This window comes from Myotis lucifugus, unplaced genomic scaffold, assembly GCF_000147115.1.
Source record: "Myotis lucifugus unplaced genomic scaffold, Myoluc2.0 scaffold_1308, whole genome shotgun sequence".
Lineage (NCBI taxonomy): Eukaryota > Metazoa > Chordata > Mammalia > Chiroptera > Vespertilionidae > Myotis > Myotis lucifugus.
In genome coordinates this window covers 1-20,842 of record NW_005872356.1, presented here as the reverse complement: position 1 = coordinate 20,842, position 20,842 = coordinate 1, and the positions used below count along the sequence as shown (strand labels likewise).

Sequence of the window (20,842 nt, the reverse complement as noted above, 5' to 3'; positions counted from 1 at the left end):
AAAGATAATTTGACAAAACACTCATCTGGATTCTCAATCTTCTCTCTGTTGTCTTCTCCAACCTTAGCCTCCAACTCAGTCTTTTCTTTGCCTGGACACATTTACTCATACATGGCTCCCACCTCATTTATTATATTCCTATATTTTCCTCTCAATTTTTAAACTTCTCTTTTCTATTTATTGCCCTTTCAAAGAAGATGAAAGAGTAGGGAAGAGGAAGGAAGAGAAGACCTAGAGATAGTCACAAAGGGAATTGAGGGAGAAGTGCCTTTTAGAATGTGCTTTGTTCCATGCTAGTAACTTTTATTTTCAAATTAAAAATTAGGAAGAAATTTCTCAACATCCCTGACTATTCAAATTTTATTCATCTATCTGTGTCCAGCATATATGTCAGTCTTCTATGACCTGTCTCAGATTATTCCAGACTACTGAGCTTGTAGAACCATTTAATTTTTCATTTTAATCTGTCCCATATTTATCTTCAATACTTATATTTGTCCTGTGACCTAAACTAGGTTTAACCTCCAGCAGATCAACTGGGAGCAAAGCAATGACTATAGTTGATGTGTTCATATGTTTATTTTAATTTTTCTCTCTTTAGCAGCTCACTCAACTATAAGGACTATGTAGAATGATGGTAAAATGGGATTAAAACAGAAATGAGAAAATCTAAACAGTTCTATATGAATGGAACCTGGATTGATGAATACATGACAAAATAAGAAACATAAATTTGATGCAGTTTATGGATATGTTTCTGATAAAATAAAATAGGTAAAATGCCTAGGAATCCAGATCTATAATAGCACCCAACATACTAATTCCATTCCTTTCTATTACCATAGTCATCATCATAAACCAATATCATCTGATGTTTACTGAATACTTACCAAGAACCAAGCACTATGCACGCAAGATGAAATACTTTACTCATCCTTCAACACAGCCCTAAAGCACTCCAAATTATTAGGTTACAAAATCCAAATTTACTCAGAATATTACATTGGCTAAGGTAACAGCTACTAAATGTTCTAGCTGGGGTGAGCTCAGGTGGGTAGGACTGTAAAACCCACTGCTCTCACTGTTATGATCTTTGCCTCTCTCCCTTACTCCACCCTGACCTTGACTCAAATTAACCAAAGGTATCTCCAGCCTGAGTCAGTAGTTCACAATGAGCCCTTCAGGAATGGATGCCTGTGTTACCTCTTGGTCTAGTTTCTTTGGCTTTTCAGTTTAGAGATGATCCTGGTTTTCAATAGTAATGTAAGGTTCCATCTCAGTCGTTGGAATAATATTATCTGGTGATGTGTTCCAAGCATAGGGAAACTTTAAAACTTGGCAGGTGTCCCAGCCTGCGTGGCTCTGTGGTTGAATGTTGATCTATGAACCAGGAGGTCATTGTTCTATTCCTGGTCAGGGTACATGCCTGAGTTGTGTACTCAGTCTCCAGAGTGTGGGGTGCAATAGCAGATAATCAGTCAATCTCTCTCATCGTTGATGTTTCTATCTCTCACTCCCTCTCTCTTCTTCTCTGACATCAATAAAACATATTAAAATTTTTTTTTCATGTGCAGCCAAGGAAAAATACTCTACCTGATTCGCACAAGCAAGCACGATTTCCAAAGGGTACTATAAATTCCCAGTTCTTCTATGCCCTGAAGGGGGCAGATTCATAAATCATGTCAGCCAAACATAGAATTACCAACTGAAGAAAATCGTCAGAACTTGAAACCTCTTTTTCTTCTTCTTCTTTTTTTTTTTTAGAATAAGAAACGTTACAAAAGAATATAAAGGAAAGCCTGATAAAGTAAAAGCTTTGAAAGGTAACATTTAATTATTATATTGATAATAATTTTCTGATTTTCATTCTTGTTTCTTACACTTGGTGAACAATTACTGGTGGTATTTCAGATTTGAAATTAGTTATTTAGTCATATGATAAAATTTCCTTTCTAACAATTATTTCTACTATGTAAAAGAAAAAAATGATTGTGTTTTCAAATTATATATGACTTTGAAAGGTATACTGTGTCATACTGAGGTAGTCTAAGGCTATTCTGGGTTGTTTTCTACAAACTCAAATTTTTCTTCTGTAATTTTAAAGCTATTGTAGATATTGCTATTTTTATTTTGTGCAAAAATGTCATATACACCAAAGTATTTTTATCCACATAAAAATTTACTGAACTATTAAAGTATCATTTATATTATTTAGTCAATAAATATTAACATTCACCTGCCATATACCAGGCAATATCAATGAACTTAAGAGTATACTAGGAAGAAGTTTCTTGGTTTTAAAACAAGTGATTTCAAATTTTTAAAACAGGATGTACATATAAATTTATAAAAGCATATTTTTTATTTTGAGTTTAACAACCTAATATATTCATATATAGAAAACATGGCCATTCAAGGAAATAAAAAGACAAATTTAAGCTCCACAATAAATTTGTAGTTTTTTTCCTACCTCGCTATCTCTTTTCCTTCCTTCCTTTCTCCCAGCCTTCTTTCCTTTTCTTTTTTCTTCCTAGATCTGGCATTTGACATATATGAAGGCCAAATCACTGCAATACTTGGTCACAGTGGAGCTGGAAAATCAACACTATTGAACATTCTTAGTGGGTTATCTGTTCCCACCAAAGGTAAGAGGGTTCTTCTCCCCCAAAGTCAGGCTGACAAATAAATCAGCTGTTAATAAAAAGTTCTTATGATCATTAATCACAAACACAGATTACCAGAAATAAACGGAAGTTAATTAATAGTATTCTATAGAGGTATGCAATATTTAATGGAATTTGATTATTTCATTATTTATTTTCTGGTCCTTTGACATTCCAACTTGTATCTGTTAGCTTTTGCTGCGCAACAAGCATTCCCAAAGCCAATAGCTTAAAATAAAAATGTTTGCTTATTTCTCATTACTCTGTGGGTTGGCTGGTGGTTTTTCTGTCTGGATTAAAATACCTGGGGCCAGACGCTTTAGCATAGCCTTACTCACACATGTGAGGCTCTATTTAGAACCACAGCACCTCTCTTTCTACATCCCCCAGGAAGCTAGTTAGGAATTCTTCATCCAGTGATGCCCATGATTCCAGAAGCAAATAGAGGGCAACCCCAGGGTGGAGGCACTTCGCAATCCCTGCTTATATCACATCTGCTAAAATTCCCTTTATCATAGCACCACACCTAACTATGAGGGGAGAATAAGTAGACTACATCTTAATGGAAAAAACTGCAGAAGGGACCTTTCTCCCAACCCATACACCACACAACTAAAATGGAAGTTTACAATACCTGAGTTGTATAAACCTTGAAGATAAAACCGTATTATCTAAAATGTAATAAATAACTCTATAGTGGCTTTTCATTTAGAAAAATATCTTAAGTATAATCTGATGTTAACTTTTAATCTTTGTTATAGGTTCCGTCACCATGTATAGTAATAAACTTTCAGAAATGGCTGACCTAGAAAATATCAGCAAGCTCACTGGAATTTGCCCACAGTACAATGTGCAATTTGACTACCTCACTGTAAGAGAAAATCTCAGACTCTTTGCTAAGATAAAAGGGATTCCACCACAGGAAATGGAACAAGAGGTACATAAAAATATCAGAACTAACATGTTGGCCAAAATGAGATCTTTAAGTCTATTGGCACTGAGTTTTTATGCTTTCATTAAATTATCTTTGAACAAAGTCATTGTATGAAAGTTGGACAGAAAATCTAATTTAGGTATTTATCTGAGTTAAATGGTTATCTAATATTTATGTATAATTTATATGCCAACCATTATCCTTAGCTTTAAATATACTAAGTCATTTATTTCCCATAACAACTCTATAAGATAGATGCTATTATTACTCCCATTTTACATATGTGGAAACTGAGGTTTAAGAGAGCAAGTAACTTGACCAGGACTATGCAGCTAGTTAATGTGGAGTGGTATTCAAATCTAGTCAATTCTGGCTCAGAATGCATGCTTTTAACCATTACACTTTCCTGCTTTGTATTTATCAATGTAAAAATAAAAACAGAAAGGAATCTTGTACGTGACACAAATGTTGTCATTTGGTTAGATACAAAGAGTTGTGCTGGAGTTGCAAATGGACAGTATTGAAGACGTCCTTGCTCAAAACTTAAGTGGTGGACAGAAAAGAAAACTCACTTTTGGGATTGCCATTTTAGGAGATCCTCAGGTAAATAAGATGAAATTTAGAGATGGATTAAATTTTTTAAATTAAAACTTTCCATAGTAGTTCCAACCTTTTATTTGAAAAGGACATCTGTGATAAAATATTTATGATGGGACATTATATATAAGAACAAAGTCCTAACCACAATGATCTTTGAAATATAAATAACATGGTTTCAACGTGTTTTCTGGAAGAGCTATATACTTTATTGGAAAGATCCTTTTATATACACCCCTCCACTGTAGATTTTCCTATTGGATGAACCAACTGCTGGGTTGGATCCCTTTTCAAGGCATCAAGTGTGGAACTTGCTGAAGGAGCGGAAAATGGACCGTGTGATCGTGTTCAGTACCCAGTTCATAGATGAGGCTGATATCCTGGCTGGTAAGTACTGGATACTGGTTTCCTTTAAGTATCATGATGAAAACTTCATGAGATTTGAGAAATATGGATTATATGCTCAGCAGCTGTATTGTGTAACCTGGTCTCCCAGCTGTAACCAGCCATTGGAACAGCTGGCAATGATATGAACTGGCCCAAGAATCTTACTCCCAACCACTTCTATGTATGTCCTAGGATTTTGTATCCTTTGATTTCATGGAGGTATGATCTGCCAGGAAACTCAATTATTTTGAAGGAAGAGTCTATATTCAAAGGCATCGGTCCTTTTACTCAAAATTGAAGGAAATCAACTTAAAATATTCAAACAATTTTGATATTTGGTCCATTAAAATGTATAATGTGATGATTCTCTATATTCAAAGATTTATCTGCAAAACCTCTATGACTGGCTGGAAGGGAAAACAACAGTCTAAAGTATATAAATAAGAAAAAATGTGTCTATTTCAGTGAGTTTTTATGAAGCCCTGTATGTGAAAATACAGAAGCTCCTGAATTAGAGTTGGATCACGCAGACAATGACCTATCTTTTGGGGGGAAAGAATGGTCAACTTCTTGACAAACTTTCTTCTTTGCTTCTTCCCTTTCAGACAGGAAAGTGTTTCTCTCCAAAGGGAAGCTGAAGTGTGCAGGCTCAAGTCTGTTTCTAAAGAAGAAATGGGGGATTGGGTATCACTTAAGGTATGGCCACTTGAAGAGGCTAGAGAATGAGAAATGGGCTGAAGCAAGACATGATGCTCAGAGCAACGCATCACAGCACACAAGGAGACTTTTGATTATTATATACAGATGTTGATGTATACATATATACACATATACACAAATAAAAATGAGATGTATAGACAGATATAGAGATTTAGAGATTAGAATAGAGAAACAGATATAGATATATAGAGTATATAGTATGTGTATATGAATTATTGATTGGCAGATTTTAGAAATTGAGAATATAAGATAACAAAAAAGTTTAGATAAATGTGATAGAAAATATATCCACAACACATTATTTGGTAAGAAAGGTATGTATTAAGGGAACTTTCTCAACTGACATTGTATTTCACAACCTCATTATCTCTCACCCAGGGTTTTAACAGTCTCAAGCAGACTCCTTGTTTCTTCTCTTTCCCCTAGCTCTTCCTCTTCTCTCTTGTTCTTTCTCTCCTGTTATTCTCTTCATTTTATTTTATCACTATTTTTAGATAGTAACATATTCTGTTATTATTGATTGATTCAGAGATAAGATGCTTAACATTATTGTAGTTAAATCTTTTACTTTAGGAGGTAGGCACTATATATAATCTGATTTTTCGACCTCTTATTTCATGTTTGGGTGACCTGTTTCTTGCATTAGATTTTATGTGATTTTTCTTTGTCTCCTAGAGACAAGTAATTTTCTTCATGCAATTGGAGACAATGTTAGATAACACGGATCTATTTTTTATCACCAGTTTGCAGTTGAATGAAATGTGTGTTCAAGAAAAAATAACATCCATTGTTACAAAGCACATCCCTGATGCCAAATTATCAGCGAAAAGTGAAGGAAAACTTGTCTATACATTGCCCTTGGAAAGAACAAATAAATTTCCAGGTAATGTACAAGAATATCAAGAAATGAAATACATAAATGTTATTCATAAAAATAATATCTATGATAATTACTGTAACTAACGTTTATTAAGAGCATAGTACTACAATGTGTTCAGGTATTTAAAACACGAGATAAGAATAACTAGACTCTGCCAGGGTCCAGCCCCAGTGGTCCAGGGGTTCCCAAAGGTGTGGATGGAGTCGGGAGGAATGATTTACATGGAGACAGATTCTCCGTGGATCTTCCCATTGCCTGGCTGAGGCCACAGAGAGAGATGCAGAGGCAAGCTGAGCCTTTATTTTATAGTCAGAGGTAAACAAGGTAGTGGTTACCAAAGTTACACTGTTCTTGTGAGTTTCACTTGTTTTTGTTCTTGTTCTTGCTGCACTTCCCTCAGCCCATTAGCTTCCCAGATAAGATCTAGGGAGCGTCATAAGGTCAAGCCTAATTATGGTAAGAGGACTGTGCCCTCTAAGCTGGGACTTGTTTGTGACTTTGCCAACAGGTCAGTCCGAGGCTTAACCCTATAGCTGCTCCCCACACTCTTATCTACAGTGGGAAATATTATATTCTAATTGATACACTATGCTTGTTTTGATTTGCTATTGTGTATGTGTTTTTAGAACTTTATGAGAACCTTGATCTCTGTCCTGACCTGGGAATTGAGAATTATGGTGTTTCCATGCCAACCTTGAATGAGGTGTTCCTGAAACTAGAAGGAAAATCAACTGTTGATGAACCAGGTAAATAAAATGCATGAAAATGATCATGTAAGGGTATTCATAACACCTGGTTTAGTATATTGTTCAAGAAGACACCATTCCAGGCCCTGGCTGAGTATCTCAGTTGCTTAGATCATCATCTCGATACACCAAGATTGCAGGAGTACATACAAAAATCAACCAATGAATGCATAAATAAGTGGAACAACACCTCTCTCTCTCTCTCTCTCTCTCTCTCTCTCTCTCTCTCTCTCTCCTTCCTCTTCTCTCTAAAACTCAATAAATAAAAAACTAAAAAAAAGGCAGACACCGTTCCAATAACATGATTCAATAACATGATTACATGTGGGGTTCCATGATTAAGGCCATTTTTGGACAAGAATATATTAAGGTGAAGTGCATCACTGTCACTTTTGTTACCTCCATGGCCAATATTGCCTTGATATTAAAAACGGTCCATTTTCTTCTACCCAAGGCTCATAGCCCTCATCATATCCCATTTTCCAAGAGCAATTTTAGACAAAACACTTATTCTAAATCTCTCTCCAAGCACTTTGAATGTGACATCACGCTGACTGTTGGTCTCCATAGTTTCTGAATTGAGGATTTCTATGTATGATGAGTTGTTTTTCTCCTGATGCTTTCTGTCTTTGGCTTTGAGAATTCAACTATGATGTCTTCAGGTGTGGACCTCCTTCTGTTTATCATATGTGGTATTTGTTGAGCTTCCTATATATGAAGATTAGAGTTTTTCATCACATTTGGGAAGATTTTAGCCACTATTTCTTCAACTATACTTTCTTTCCCTTTCTCTCTATACTGAAGCCTAATTTGTCTAATATTAATACAACTGGAGGCCCGAAGCATGAAATCCATGCAAGTGTAGGCCCTCCAGCCCTGGCTTCATCCGGAAGGTCATCCAGAAGGTCATCCGGACGGTCAATCAGCTGTTCAGCCTTTTAGTCGATTTGCATATTATGCTTTTATTATTATAGATTGCTTTAATTTTAATGTAATTTATGACTTTAAACTTTTTTTAACCTGTTTATGCTTTCCATTTAAAATGCATTTCTTATAAACAGCATATAGTTGAATTTTGCTTATTGAGACATTTCTTATAGCGGCATGTTTAGTCCATTATTTTTAATGTGGTTGTTGCTATAGTTAGGTTTAATTTACAGTTAACTCCCTAGTTTGTAGCATGTCAATTTGTAACTTGTTTCTCTAGGTGAGCACCTAAGATAATTGTTTCCTTTCCCAAGTTTCCAAGTCACACCTAGGTACTATGATGATCTTGCATACTTATCTTAGCCTCTTTAATATATTGTCTGTGTCCATCTAAGATTTTCTTTCTGGTCCTTTTGTTCCAGTGCCTACAGTATGAGGGGATGTTATCTGTGATGTCCTTAATATAACAAATGCCTATAGTAAGCACAGTAAAGTCCATCTGAAGTGGGCTTTTTTTAAATTGTTCTATTGCTTAAAGTATTACAAAGGGTATTACATATGTCTCATTTTTTCCCCCGCCCTTGACAATCCCTTGGCCTCCCCTACCCCCCAGTGTCTTATGTCCATTGGTTATGCTTATATGCATGCATACAAGTCCTTCAGTTGATCTCTTACTCCCCCTTCAGCCCCCCTCCCCTCCCCAGCCTTCCCGCTATAGTTTGACAGTCTGTTCGAGGCTGCTCTGCCTCTGTATCTATTTTTGTTCATAAGTTTATAATGGTCTTTATTATCCATAAATGAGTGAGATCATGTGGTATTTTTCTTTCATTAACTGGCTTATTTCACTTAGCATAATGCTCTCCAGTTCCATCCATGTTGTTGCAAATGGTAAGAATTCCTTCTTTTTTACAGCAGCATAGTATTCCATCATGTAGATGTACCACTGTTTTCTAATCCATTCAACTACTGATGGGCACTTAGGCTGTTTCCAGATCTTAGCTATGGTGAATTGTGCTGCTATGAACATAGGGGTGCATATATCCTTTCTGATTGGTGTTTCTGGTTTCTTGAGATATATTCCTAGAAGTGGGATCACGGGGTCAAATGGGTGTTCCTTTTTTAGTTTTTTGAGGAAACTCCATACTGTCATCCATAGTGACTGTGCCAGTCTGCATTCCCACCAGCAGTGCACGAGTGTCCTTTTTCTCCACATCCTCTCCAGCACTTGTCGCTTGTTGATTTGTTGATGATAGCCATTCTGACAGGTGTGAGATGGTACCTCATTGTTGTTTTGATTTGCATCTCTCAGATGATTAATGACTTTGAGCATGTTTTCATATGTCTCTTGGCTTTCTGAATATCCTCTTTTGAAAGGTGTCTATTTAGATCCTTTGCCCATTTTTTGATTGGATTGTTTATCTTCTTTTTGTTAAGTTGTATGAGTTCCCTATAAATGTTGGAGATTAGGCCCTTCTCAGATATGGCATTGGCAAATATGTTTTCCCATGCAGTGGGCTTTCTTGTTGTTTTGTTGATGGTTTTTTTGCTGTGCAGAAGCTTTTTATTTTGATGTAGTCCCAATTGTTTATTTTCTCTTTAGTTTCCAATGCCCTAGGAGCTGTATCGGTGAAGAAATTGCTTTGGCATATGTCTGAGATTTTGTTGCCTTTGGATTCTTCTTGTGTTTTTATGGTTTCCAGTCATACATTTAAGTCCTTTATCCATTTTGAGTTTATTTCTGTGTATGGTGTAAGTTGGTGGTATAGGTTCATTTTTTTGCACGTATCTGTCCAATTTTCCCAACACCATTTATTGAAGAGACTATCTTGACTCCGTTGTATGTTCTTGCCTCCTTTGTCAAATATTAATTGAGCATATTGGTTCGGGCCGATTTCTGAGCTCTCTATTCTATTCCATTGATCTATATGTCTGTTCTTGTGCCAGTACCAGGCAGTTTTGGAACAGTGGCTTTGTAATACAGCTTGCTATCTGGTATTGAGATCCCACCTACTTTGTTCATTCTCAGGATCACTGCAGCTATTTGGGGTCTTTTTTTATTCCAGATGAATTTTTGGAGAGTTCGTTCTAGATCTGTGAAATATGCCATTGGTATTTTAATGGGAAGTGTGTTGAATATATAGATTGCTTTGGGTAGTACAGACATTTTAATGATGTTGATTCCACTAATCCATGAACACGGTATGTTCTTCCATCAGTTTATGTCTTCCTCTATCTCTTTTTTCAACGTCCTGTAGTTTTCTGAGTAGAGGTCTTTTAGCTCCTTAGTTAAGTTGATTCCTAGGTATCTTACTTTTTTTGGTGCGATGGTAAATGGGATTGTTTACTTAGTCTCTCTTTCTGTAAGTTCACTATTGGTGTATAGAAATGCCTTAGATTTCTTGGGGTTAATTTTGTATCCTGCAACATTGCCAAATTCATGTATTAAGTCTAGTAGTTTTTTGATGGAGTCTTTAGGGTTTTGTATGTATAATATCATGTCGTCTGCAAATAAGGACAGTTTTACTTCTTCTTTTCCAATTTGGATGCCTTTTATTTCTTCTTCTTCTCTAATTCCAATGGCTAACACTTCCAGGACTATGCTGAACAGGAGTGGTGAGAGTGGGCATCCTTGTCTTGTTCCTGTTCTTAGGGAAAATGGTGTTAGTTTTTGTCCATTGAGTATGATGTTGGCTGTGGGCTTGTCATATATGGCTTTTATGATGTTGAGGTATGATCCTTCTATTCCCACCTTGCTGAGAGTTTTTATCAAAAATGGGTGTTGGATTTTGTCAAATGCATTTTCTGCATCAATTGATATGACTATGTGTTTTTTTTCTTTCAATTTGTTTATGTGATGTATCACGTTTATTCATTTGGGGATATTGTACCATCCTTGCATCCCTGGGATAAATCCTACTTGGTCATGGTGTATGATCTTTCTGATGTACTGCTGGATCTGATTTACTAAGATTTTGTTGAGGATTTTGGCATCTATGTTCATGAGAGATATTGGCCTGTAATTCTCTTTCATTGTGTTGTCTTTACCTGGTTTTGGTATCAGGGTGATGCTGGCTTCATAGAATGAGCTTGGAAGTGTTCCTTCCTCTTGAATTTTTTGTAGTAGTCTGAGGAGGATCGGTTTTAGTTCTTCCTTGAAGGTTTGTTAAAACTCCCCTGTGAAGCCGTCTGGTCCTGGGCTTTTGTTTGCTGGAAGCTTTTTGATGACTGCTTCAATTTCTTCCATAGCTTTTGGCCTATTGAGATTTTTAGATTCTTCCTGATTGAGTTTTGAAATGTATTTTTCTAGGATTTTGTCCATTTCCTCCAGGTTGTCTAGTTTGTTGGAGTAGAGTTGTCCATAGTATTTTTTAACAATCATTTGTATTTCTGTGGGGTCTGTTGTTATTTCATCTCTATCATTTCTGATTTTGTTTATTTGGGTCCTCTCTCTTTGCTTCTTGGTGAGCCTGGCTAGAGGTTCATCAGTCTTGTTTACCCTTTCAAAGAACCAGCTCTTGGTTTCATTGGTTTTCTGTATTGTGTTTTTGGTCTCTATGTCATTTATTTCTTCTCTAATCTTTATTATCTCCTTCCTTCTGCACACTCTGGGATTTTCTTGTTGCTCTCTTTCTAATTCTTTGAGATGTAGAGTTAGATGATTTACTACCATTTTTTCTTGTTTTTTGAGATAGGCCTGTAGAGCTATAAACTTCCCTCCCAGGACTGCTTTCATTGTGTCCCATAGGTTTTGGATTGTTGTGTTTTCACTGTCATTAGTTTCCAGGATGTTTTTAATTTCTTCTTTGATCTCATTGGTAACCCAATCAATATTTAATAACATGCTATTCAGCTTCCAAGTGTTTGAGTATTTTGGGTTGTTTTTATTGTAGTTTATTCCTAATATTATGCCATTGTGGTCTGAGAAGATGGCTGGTATGATTTCAATCTTCTTGAAATTGGGGAGACTTTGTTTGTGACCCAATATGTGGTCTATTTTTGAATATGACCCATGAGCACTTGAGTAGAATGTATATTCCATGGCTTTGGGGTGAAGTGTTCTGAAGATGTCAATCAAGTCCATCTGATCTAGTGAGTCATTTAGGATTGCTGTTTCTTTGCTGATTGTTTGTCTAGAGGATTTATCCAGTGATGTCAGTGGTGTATTAAAGTCCCCTACTATGATTGTATCATTGTCGATCCCTCCTTTGATATCTTCCAGGAGTTTTTTTATATATTTGGGTGCTCCTGCTTTGGGTGCATAAATGTTTATCAGGGTTATATCTTCTTGTTGTATTGTGGTCTAGTATTATGAAGTGGCCTTCCTTATCTCTTGTTATGGCCTTCACTTTGAGGTCTATATTGTCAGATATAAGTATTGCTACCCTAGCTTTCTTTTCATTTCCATTTGCCTGAAAGATATTTTTCTATCCCTTCACTTTCAGCCTGTGTGAGTCCCTTCTTCTGAGGAGGGTCTCTTATAGAGAGCAAATGTATGGGTCATGTTTTTTTATCCATTCAGCCACTCGATGTCTTTTGGTTGGAGCATTTAGTCCGTTTACGTTTTTAAGTTATTATTGAAAGGTACTTGTTTGTAGCCATTTTTTTTTGTGTGTGTGGCTGTTTTCTTTCTGAGCTTTTTATTTCTTCTTTTTACACCAATGCTTTTAGCATTTCCTGCATTGCTGGCTTGGTGGTGATAAACTCCCTTAGCCTTTTTTTGTCTGTGAAGCTTCTTATTTCCCCTTCAATTTTGAATGATAGCCTTGCTGGATAGAGTATTCTTGGGTTCAGTCCTTTGCTTTGCATCACTTTGTAAATTTCCGTCCATTCTTTTCTGGCCTGATGTGTTTCTGTTGAGAAATCATTTGATAATCTAATGGGAGATCCCTTGTATGTAACTTTCCGTCTCTCTCTTGCAGCCTGTAAGATTCTCTCTTTGTCCTGAACATTTGCCATGGTAATTATGATGTGTCTTGGTGTGGGTCTTTTCGGGTTCACCTTGTTTGGGACTCTCTGTGCTTGTGTGGCTCTTTTCTTCCCCACCTCAGGGAAGTTTTCTGATATTATTTCTTTGAATAGGTTTTCTAACCCTTGTTCCTCTTTCTGTTTTTCTGGCACCCCTATTATTCGTATGTTGTTTCGTTTCATGTTGTCCCAAAACTCCCTTAGGCTCTCCTCCTGTCTTTTAGTTTTTTTCTCCAATTGCAGTTCAGTTTGGGTGTGTTTTGCTTCCTTGTCTTCTAATTCACTAATTCGGTCCTCCGCTTCTCTTAGTCTACTGTTGATACTTTTTTTTTCTTTCTTTTTTTTTAAAATATATTTTATTGATTTTGTACAGAGAAGAGGGACAGAGAGTTAGAAACATCGATGAGAGAGATCGATCAGCTGCCTCCTGCACGCCCCTACTGGGGATGTACCCGCAACCAAGGTACATGCCCTTGACCGGAATCGAACCCGGGACCCTTGAGTCCGCAGGCCGACGCTCTATCCACTGAGCCAAACCGGTTCGGCTACTGTTGAATCTTTCAATGGTGTTTTTTATTGCAGCTATGTCACTCTTCATTTCTTCTTGGTTCTTACCTAAGTTATTGATTTTTTCATCCATTTCTTTTTGATTCTTACATAAGTTATTGATTTTTTCATCTGTTTCTTCTTGCTTCTTGCATAAGTTGTTGATTTTTTTCCTCCATCCGGTTTATGCACTCTAGGACCCTTAATCTGAATTCTTTTTCTGTCATGTTGCATGCCTCTGTATCACTTAGCTGCTTTTCTGGCGAGTCCTCCTTTTCTTTCCTCTGGGGGTTTCTTTGCCTACCCATGTTTGATCTCACTGACATATCTAGATGTTGAGTCATTCAGTGGCTGTTCGTTGGGTGGCAGTGGCTCCTCGGGCTGTGGTTGCTCCTTGGGCGGTTGTGGTAGCAGCTGCTCCTCAGTTGGCAGCAGATCCTCTGGTGGGTGCTGTTTACAGCTGTGGTGGCTCTTCTGGCTGGTGGGTGGAGGCTTCACACACAGCTGCTGTTCCTTAGACAGAGGGTGTGGTGATCAGGAGGCTGCTGTTGCTTGGATCTGCTTTCCATGAGAAACAGGACTCCACATAGTCATGCTGTCCCAGATCCGGTGTTTCCAGGTTAGCAGCTGATCTCTGGATGCCGGGTCTTTGGGTGTAAAGTATACATTTCCAAAAAACAGCCACTCAAGATGGCGGGGTCTCCGCGGTTGAGCCGACGCTCTGGGAGAGATTTCAGCCGCAGTCTAACCACCGCCTGCTTTCTCCAGGATTCCTCCAACTTTCCCGGCTGCAAACTGTCTCTAGGCTGAATATCCTCTGCTTATTTGGGCTGTATGTTACCCGCTTCAGTTGCTCACCCTAACAGCTCCTGGACAAGGCACTGGACACATCCATCTATACCTCTGCCATTTTTTCTCCCCCTCTGAAGTGGACTTTTTATGCATTACTTATTTTGTGTTTGGCAGGTATTGCCACATCTGGGGAAGTACACGCAGAAGGAGCTGAAGACACAGAAAGACTTTGTGAGATGGAACAAGTTCTCTCTTCACTAAGTGAGATGAAGGAAAGACTAGGTGGCATGGCTCTGTGGAGACAGCAAATCTGTGCAATTGCAAGGGTCCGCTTATTAAATCTAAAGCAGGATAGAAAATCTCTTTTATCACTGTGAGTATTAGAGTGCCATAGCTTTTGGTCAGTCAATGCATTAAAAAATACTAAGGCCTAAAAACAAGAAAAAACAAACAAAAATAAATGTCTGCATCTGCAAAACTGGATAAAGTATAATCCTCAATCTAGTTCATAGGCCTAATTTTTATCTACTAGCTGACTAGCAAGTGGAATTTATACGATCTTAGAGCCAATTTTAGGGGAAGAGTTCAATTAATGTAAGTTTTTGTGTAATATTTGCTATCCCTTATTTATTTGGGGTTTTTTTTTTTTGGTGTGTGTTTTTGTCAATCCTCACCTGAGGATATGTTTCTATTGGTTTTAGAGAGAATGAAAGGGAGTAGGAGAGACAGAGAGAGGGAGAGAAACATCAATGTGAGAGAGACACATCAATTGGTTGCCTCCGGCACTCTCCCCAACCAGGAATCAAGCTTGTAACCGAGGTACATGCAATTGACCAGAATGGAACCCGGGGCCCTTTAGTCTGTGGACTGACTCTCCATTAACTGAGTCAAACCTGCTAGACTATTGGCTCTCCTTTAGATTTTCTATGGCAGATGACAGAAACATTGGGATGTAGACCTTATTTCCCGTGTCCATATGCCAATGTCTCATTTTAGTTGTTATCTAGTCATGCTACTGACATAGCCCTAGCAGTCCTGACTCTCCCATTATGTCCTACTTGCTCTAACCTAGATGTCCTAACTTCCCTCCAGCCCTCTTAAGTGATGGTAGCTCACTCTCCATACATACTGTGTGCATCATGGGCACCATCGCTGCTCCTAATAATCATGTCACCTCTCAGTAGAACCCTGGTGTCCATGGGATTTTGGCTATCAATCAAATTATGTGCCTTGTCTATGAATATATTGATTAAGCATCAAGGAAATAGTTGGGTTGGCACATAATAGAATCTCAATAAGTACTTGCTAAATAAATAAGTAATGAGAATTCATTGAGAATATTTGACTAGGAGATGAGCATGATTTAACAAAATCTTTAAGCTAAATCTGGCAACACCATATAATAGTGCCTCAAGAGATGCCATTCCTTTAGCAAGAATTGCCACAGGATATTTCATAAAATTAGAAATTAAAAATGAAGAAAGTTTACAAAATAAGATATCATGGAAATATAATAAAAAATTTTCAACTTATTTAAAATGGAGAGCACAGGAAAATAAAGATTAAAAAATAATTGAAAATTTGAGCCTGGAGATTCAAGAAACCATGCAATCATCACAGGACTAAGTGAAGAGGATTGGCCATGAAGAAAATTGAGTATAAATTGTTGGTGAATGAACACCACACTGGAATTCTAGGAAGAGGCAGAATCTAGACACAGAGTTAAAGGACACACGTCCATATGATAGTGTACAGGGTGGCTCATGGCCAGAGAGGAACCAGAGAAATGAACAAAAGGATAAATGTACAATTTATCATCTCTAACTTAGAGGTAGGAAAAGGACAGGGTACTCAGTAACTGAGTCAGAGGGCTATATGTTTAGTTTTCATAGTTTATTTATCTCATTCAATTAGAATCTGCCTAGATCATTTTAAAAGGTTAGGACATGACTATGTATTCACACTGGCAATTTTCTTCTGTGTAGGCTATTGATTCTAGGAATTGGAGTTTTTTCTGTTCTGTGGGACTACATCATCTTCAGTACGTATGATGTCAGTTACACATGGGAACTTTCTCCCCATTTATACTTCCTTGCTCCTGGACAACCACCGCATGATCCTCTCACTCAATTATTAATAATCAATAATACAGGTAATAATGTGGTGAATAATTCTTCTCCAATACATTCACTGTTCAGAGCATCATTTAGACAACATAAACATGAGAGAAAAAAAACGAGCTTTTTGCTTCTTCAGCAGGTGTTCAAAACAATTTATGAAGGTTGGGGATGATGAATAGACAATCCCAAAATAGAGCAGGAATTAAGAAAGTATTTGTCAAGGAAAAATAAATGACCTGATGGCATTTTGCAAAATAAAAATGTTTATACCCCAAAACACATTTTAATTGCTTAAGATATAATTCAAATGCCATATTTATTCATTTAAAATGTACAGTTTAATGGCTGTTAGTGTATTCACAGAATCATATAATCTTCTATACAATTCATTTTAGAATATTGTCATCTCAAAAAGTAATCTCATATCATTAGTAATTATTTTTATTCACTATGCCCCCAGCTCTGATCAATCACAAATTTATTTTCTATTTCTATGGATTTGCTACTCTAGACATTTAATAGGAGTAGGTCCATACACTATATGTATGATCTTTTGTGACTGACTTTTTTCACTTAGAATGTTTTCAAAGTTCATCTATGTTGTAACATGAGTCAATACTTCATTTTTTAAATTGTTGAATAATGTTCTATTGAATGGATATACCACATTTTATTATTCATCAGAGGGGTGTATTTTAATTGGTTTTTTCAATAATTTGCAATTATGAATAATGCTGCTATAAACATCCATGTACTAGCTTTTAAGTGAATGTGATTTTACTCATTTCTTTCGGATATAAACCTGGAGTAGAATTGTTGTGTTATATAGTGATTATATTTTATCTTTTAAGGAATTGTCAAACTATTTTTTAAAGTGACTGCATTAATTTACATTTGCATTAGCATTTTGTGAGGATTCTAATTTCTATACATAAAAAAAACAAATTATTAAAAAGTAAATAATATACCCCCAATTGTAGTGCTGAAGTGCTATTTTATATTCCTAAGTAAAGAAGGCTGTGATGTACCTTACAAAGAAAATATGTGTGTTAGGTTAGTTTTGTTCAGGCATGCATTATAGTGCTGTTGGCTGGGAGATCAAGGTTAATGAATCAACAATGAATATACAGAAACATACATAAAATAAAATAATGCACTGGTTGCAGAGGCTTACAGAGACCTAAACCTGTGTTTTCCCTATAAGCACTGACCCAGTATTCACTAATTTAGTGTTTATGATAACTTTCTAGTGACTTTATAGAAGTAAGTACATAACTACTGTGAATAATAAGAATCAACTGTAAATGTCTTGCAAATATCTTATTTCATCCTGTAGATTATCTTTTCACTTTGTTATTGGTATCCTTTGAGGCATAATGTTTTAGTTTTTATGAAGTCCAACTTATTTTTCCCCTTTCCTGTGATTTTGATGATATATTTAAGTAGGCTTTGCCTAATGCAAGATCATAAACATTTACTCCTGTATTTTCTTCTAAGGCTCTTATACTTTTAGTTCTTACACTTTGAGTCTGTGATGGATTTTGAGTTCCTTTTTGTGTGTGGTGTGAGGAAGGGATGCAACTTCAATAGATTTCCAGTTATCTTCCTGGGAGGGTCAGGCCACCAAACTTTCCCATTCCCTCCAGCTTCATGTAGCAGGATCTTGAGACCACCAGAAATGGGGGGCTGAGAGATCTGGAGTTCTCTTCTTACCCATAAGAGAGACGCTCTAATTTATGGAGAAGTGGTTTTCAATCATCCTCATCACAGTTCCTCCCTGGAAGAGTGGTTCTCAATCATCCTCATCACAGTTCCTCCCTGGAAGACACTATAGACTGGGTTTGAGGAGGTAGAATCCCCTAAACCCTTCTCTAACCCATTCAGAGGGGAGCTTTTGTTATGCTGATCAAGAAAGAGTTGTGAAGGTATAGGTCTTTGTCACAGTTTCTTAGTGTTCTTATACAGATTTAGTAGATTTTTCTTAAATAAATTTCTTTTTTCATTTTCTGTATGTCTTTAAGATAATAAAAAAATGTCATCTTGGGGATTTTTAGTAATTTTTACAAGTTATGGTTGTTTTTCTGGGGAGAAGGTTTATGGAGCTCTTTATATAGCCATTCAACAAGTTGTCTTCCTGTATCAAGAAACATTTTGAAAATCAATTAACAATCTAGTGGTAGTGAAGTGAGACTTAGCCAATTTGGTGATTAATTAGTAGAGATTATCTATGTCATTAAAGCCATATTGTTATAGCTACTCAATGAAATCTTCTTGGAGAAAAATCTATTACATATGCACCATATAACAGTGATCATAGTGAATAAATATATTATAAAGTAAAATCCATCAAAGTGAGTAGATTTATAAATTCACAGTAGCATGCATGTTATTATGTGGAAAGATATCCTAACAGTCCATATTACAGTAAATATTGCATAAGGTCATTAATTTTCATTTCACTGCACTAGTTGACGTTGATTTTCTTTGTTTTGAGATATCTAATACATTAAACTACAATTTAGGGGCAAGCATTGATGACTTTATACATTCCGTGGAGCTTCAGAACATAGCTTTGGAAGTGGATGCATCTGGAAATAGAAATGGCATAGACGATCCATCTTATAATGGAGCCATTATAGTGTCTGGTCACGACAAGGTATGCTGGTCTCCATTTAAGAAATTATCCTACAGGTGTGCAAAGCTAATAAACTATCAATATACTCCGGCCTTCAATTTAGGAAACAAAATGAAAAACAAATACAGGGGTACTTCTTTCATTACTTAGTTAATCATAGTCATTTGTATGATAAATAATTCATATATCAGTCACTGTCTACCACACACTGTGTGTATTAGCAAAATAAATACCATACAATACCCACTGTCAAGAACATATTTAAGCCGTAACCGGTTTGGCTCAGTGGGTAGAGCGTCAGCCTGGGGACTGAAAGGTCCCGGGTTCAATTCTGGTCAAGGGCATGTACCTTGGTTGTGGGCACATCTCCACTAGGGAGTGTGCAGGAGGCAGCTGATCGATGTTTCTCTCTCATCGATGTTTCTAGCTCTCTATCTCTCTCCCTTCCTCTCTGTAAAAAAATCAATAAAATATATTTTAAAAAAAAGAACATATTTAAGTCCGAAAAGTATGTATTTCCTCCCAAGGATTTTCTAATACATATGTGCTGAAACTTCTGTTTTAATCTTAAACAATAATATTTGATTCTACTGTAAGTCAGACATCTGGTGTCCTGAAAGCCAGATACCACCTATATGCATGTTTCGGCTTATTTAACACAATGTTTGTTTTTGTTCAGATTATTTAACACTGTTTTTAAAACATGATTTTTAATTAAAGTATTGAATTTTTAATTCTTTAGGGGAAAAAATGAAGATCTCTGAGAATTTATAACCTTGCGTTTTCTATTTCAGAATTACACATTTTCATTAGCATGCAATACCAAGAGACTGAATTGCTTCCCAGTTCTTATGGATATTGTTAGTAATGGGCTGCTTAGAATAGTTAGACCATCAGCACGTATTCAAACTGGGAGAAGTACGTCTTTGCTGGTGAGTATGTACTCTATGACTCCCTCATCAGGCATCTCCTGGGTGGCTGGGATTTTATTTTTATTGAGTAAAATCTGCAGGGTAAATTAGTGTTTAGATTCATGCAGGTTCCTGTGGCTTTGATAAATCAATGTAATTTTTCAAGCTTTGATTTTTTTAATGTAAATAGAACCAACAAACTGTATTTTCAAGAGAACGTGAGGAAATGATAGTCAAATCCTGCAGTTCTGTGATTGGCACTTTCCTTATTCATACATGTGGGTTTCAAGCCAAAAATCAAGCTTCCAGACTGGATAGATAGTCAAGAGTTTGGTAACAAAAGGGAAGTAAGGCAGGGTTATACATAGTCTGTTTATGCTCAATCAATATTTGACAAAGGAGGCAAGAATATACAATGGAGCCAAGATAGTCTCTTCAATAAAGGTGTTGGGAAAATTGGACAGATATATGCAAGAAAATGAAACTAGACCACCAACTTACACCATACACAAGAATAAACTCAAAATGGATAAAGGGCTTAAATGTATGACGGGAAACCATAAAAATTCTAGAAGAATCCAAAGGCAACGAAATCTCAGACATATGCCAAAGCAATTTCTTCACTGATACAGCTCCTAGGGCACTTGAAACTAAAGAGAACAAGAAAGGCCACTGTGTGGGAAAACATAGTTGCTAATGTCATATCTGATAAGGGCCTAATCTCCAAAATTTATAGGGAACTCATACAACTTAACAAAAAGAAGATAAACAATCCAATCAAAAAATGGGCAAAGGATCTAAATAGACACCTCTCAAAAGAGGACATTCAGAAAGCCAAGAGACATATGAAAACATGCTCAAAGTCACTAATCATCCGAGAGATGCAAATCAAAACAACAATGAGGTACCATCTCACACCTGTCAGACTGGCTATTATCAACAAATCAACAAACGACAAGTGCTGGAGAGGATGTGGAGAAAAAGGAACACTCGTGCACTGCTGGTGGGAATGCAGACTG

At 36.6% G+C, this 20,842-nt stretch overlaps 1 protein-coding gene across 1 annotated transcript in view; it reads left to right on the top strand.

Moving 5' to 3' along the window:
• Positions 1 to 19,952, top strand: part of LOC102421357 (ATP-binding cassette sub-family A member 8-like) — a 37,667-nt gene extending 17,715 nt beyond the window's left edge. Inside the window, exons 11-22 of the mRNA XM_023748359.1 lie at positions 1,765 to 1,823; positions 2,535 to 2,645; positions 3,425 to 3,600; positions 4,081 to 4,200; positions 4,443 to 4,581; positions 5,187 to 5,277; positions 6,045 to 6,184; positions 6,808 to 6,927; positions 14,332 to 14,530; positions 16,143 to 16,309; positions 18,800 to 18,933; positions 19,707 to 19,952. Of these exons, the coding sequence (XP_023604127.1) occupies positions 1,765 to 1,823; positions 2,535 to 2,645; positions 3,425 to 3,600; positions 4,081 to 4,200; positions 4,443 to 4,581; positions 5,187 to 5,277; positions 6,045 to 6,184; positions 6,808 to 6,927; positions 14,332 to 14,530; positions 16,143 to 16,309; positions 18,800 to 18,933; positions 19,707 to 19,934 (1,684 nt within the window). The 3' untranslated portion in view covers positions 19,935 to 19,952. The remainder of the gene's footprint in view (positions 1 to 1,764; positions 1,824 to 2,534; positions 2,646 to 3,424; positions 3,601 to 4,080; positions 4,201 to 4,442; positions 4,582 to 5,186; positions 5,278 to 6,044; positions 6,185 to 6,807; positions 6,928 to 14,331; positions 14,531 to 16,142; positions 16,310 to 18,799; positions 18,934 to 19,706) is intronic.
• Positions 19,953 to 20,842: the final 890 nt, after the last annotated feature.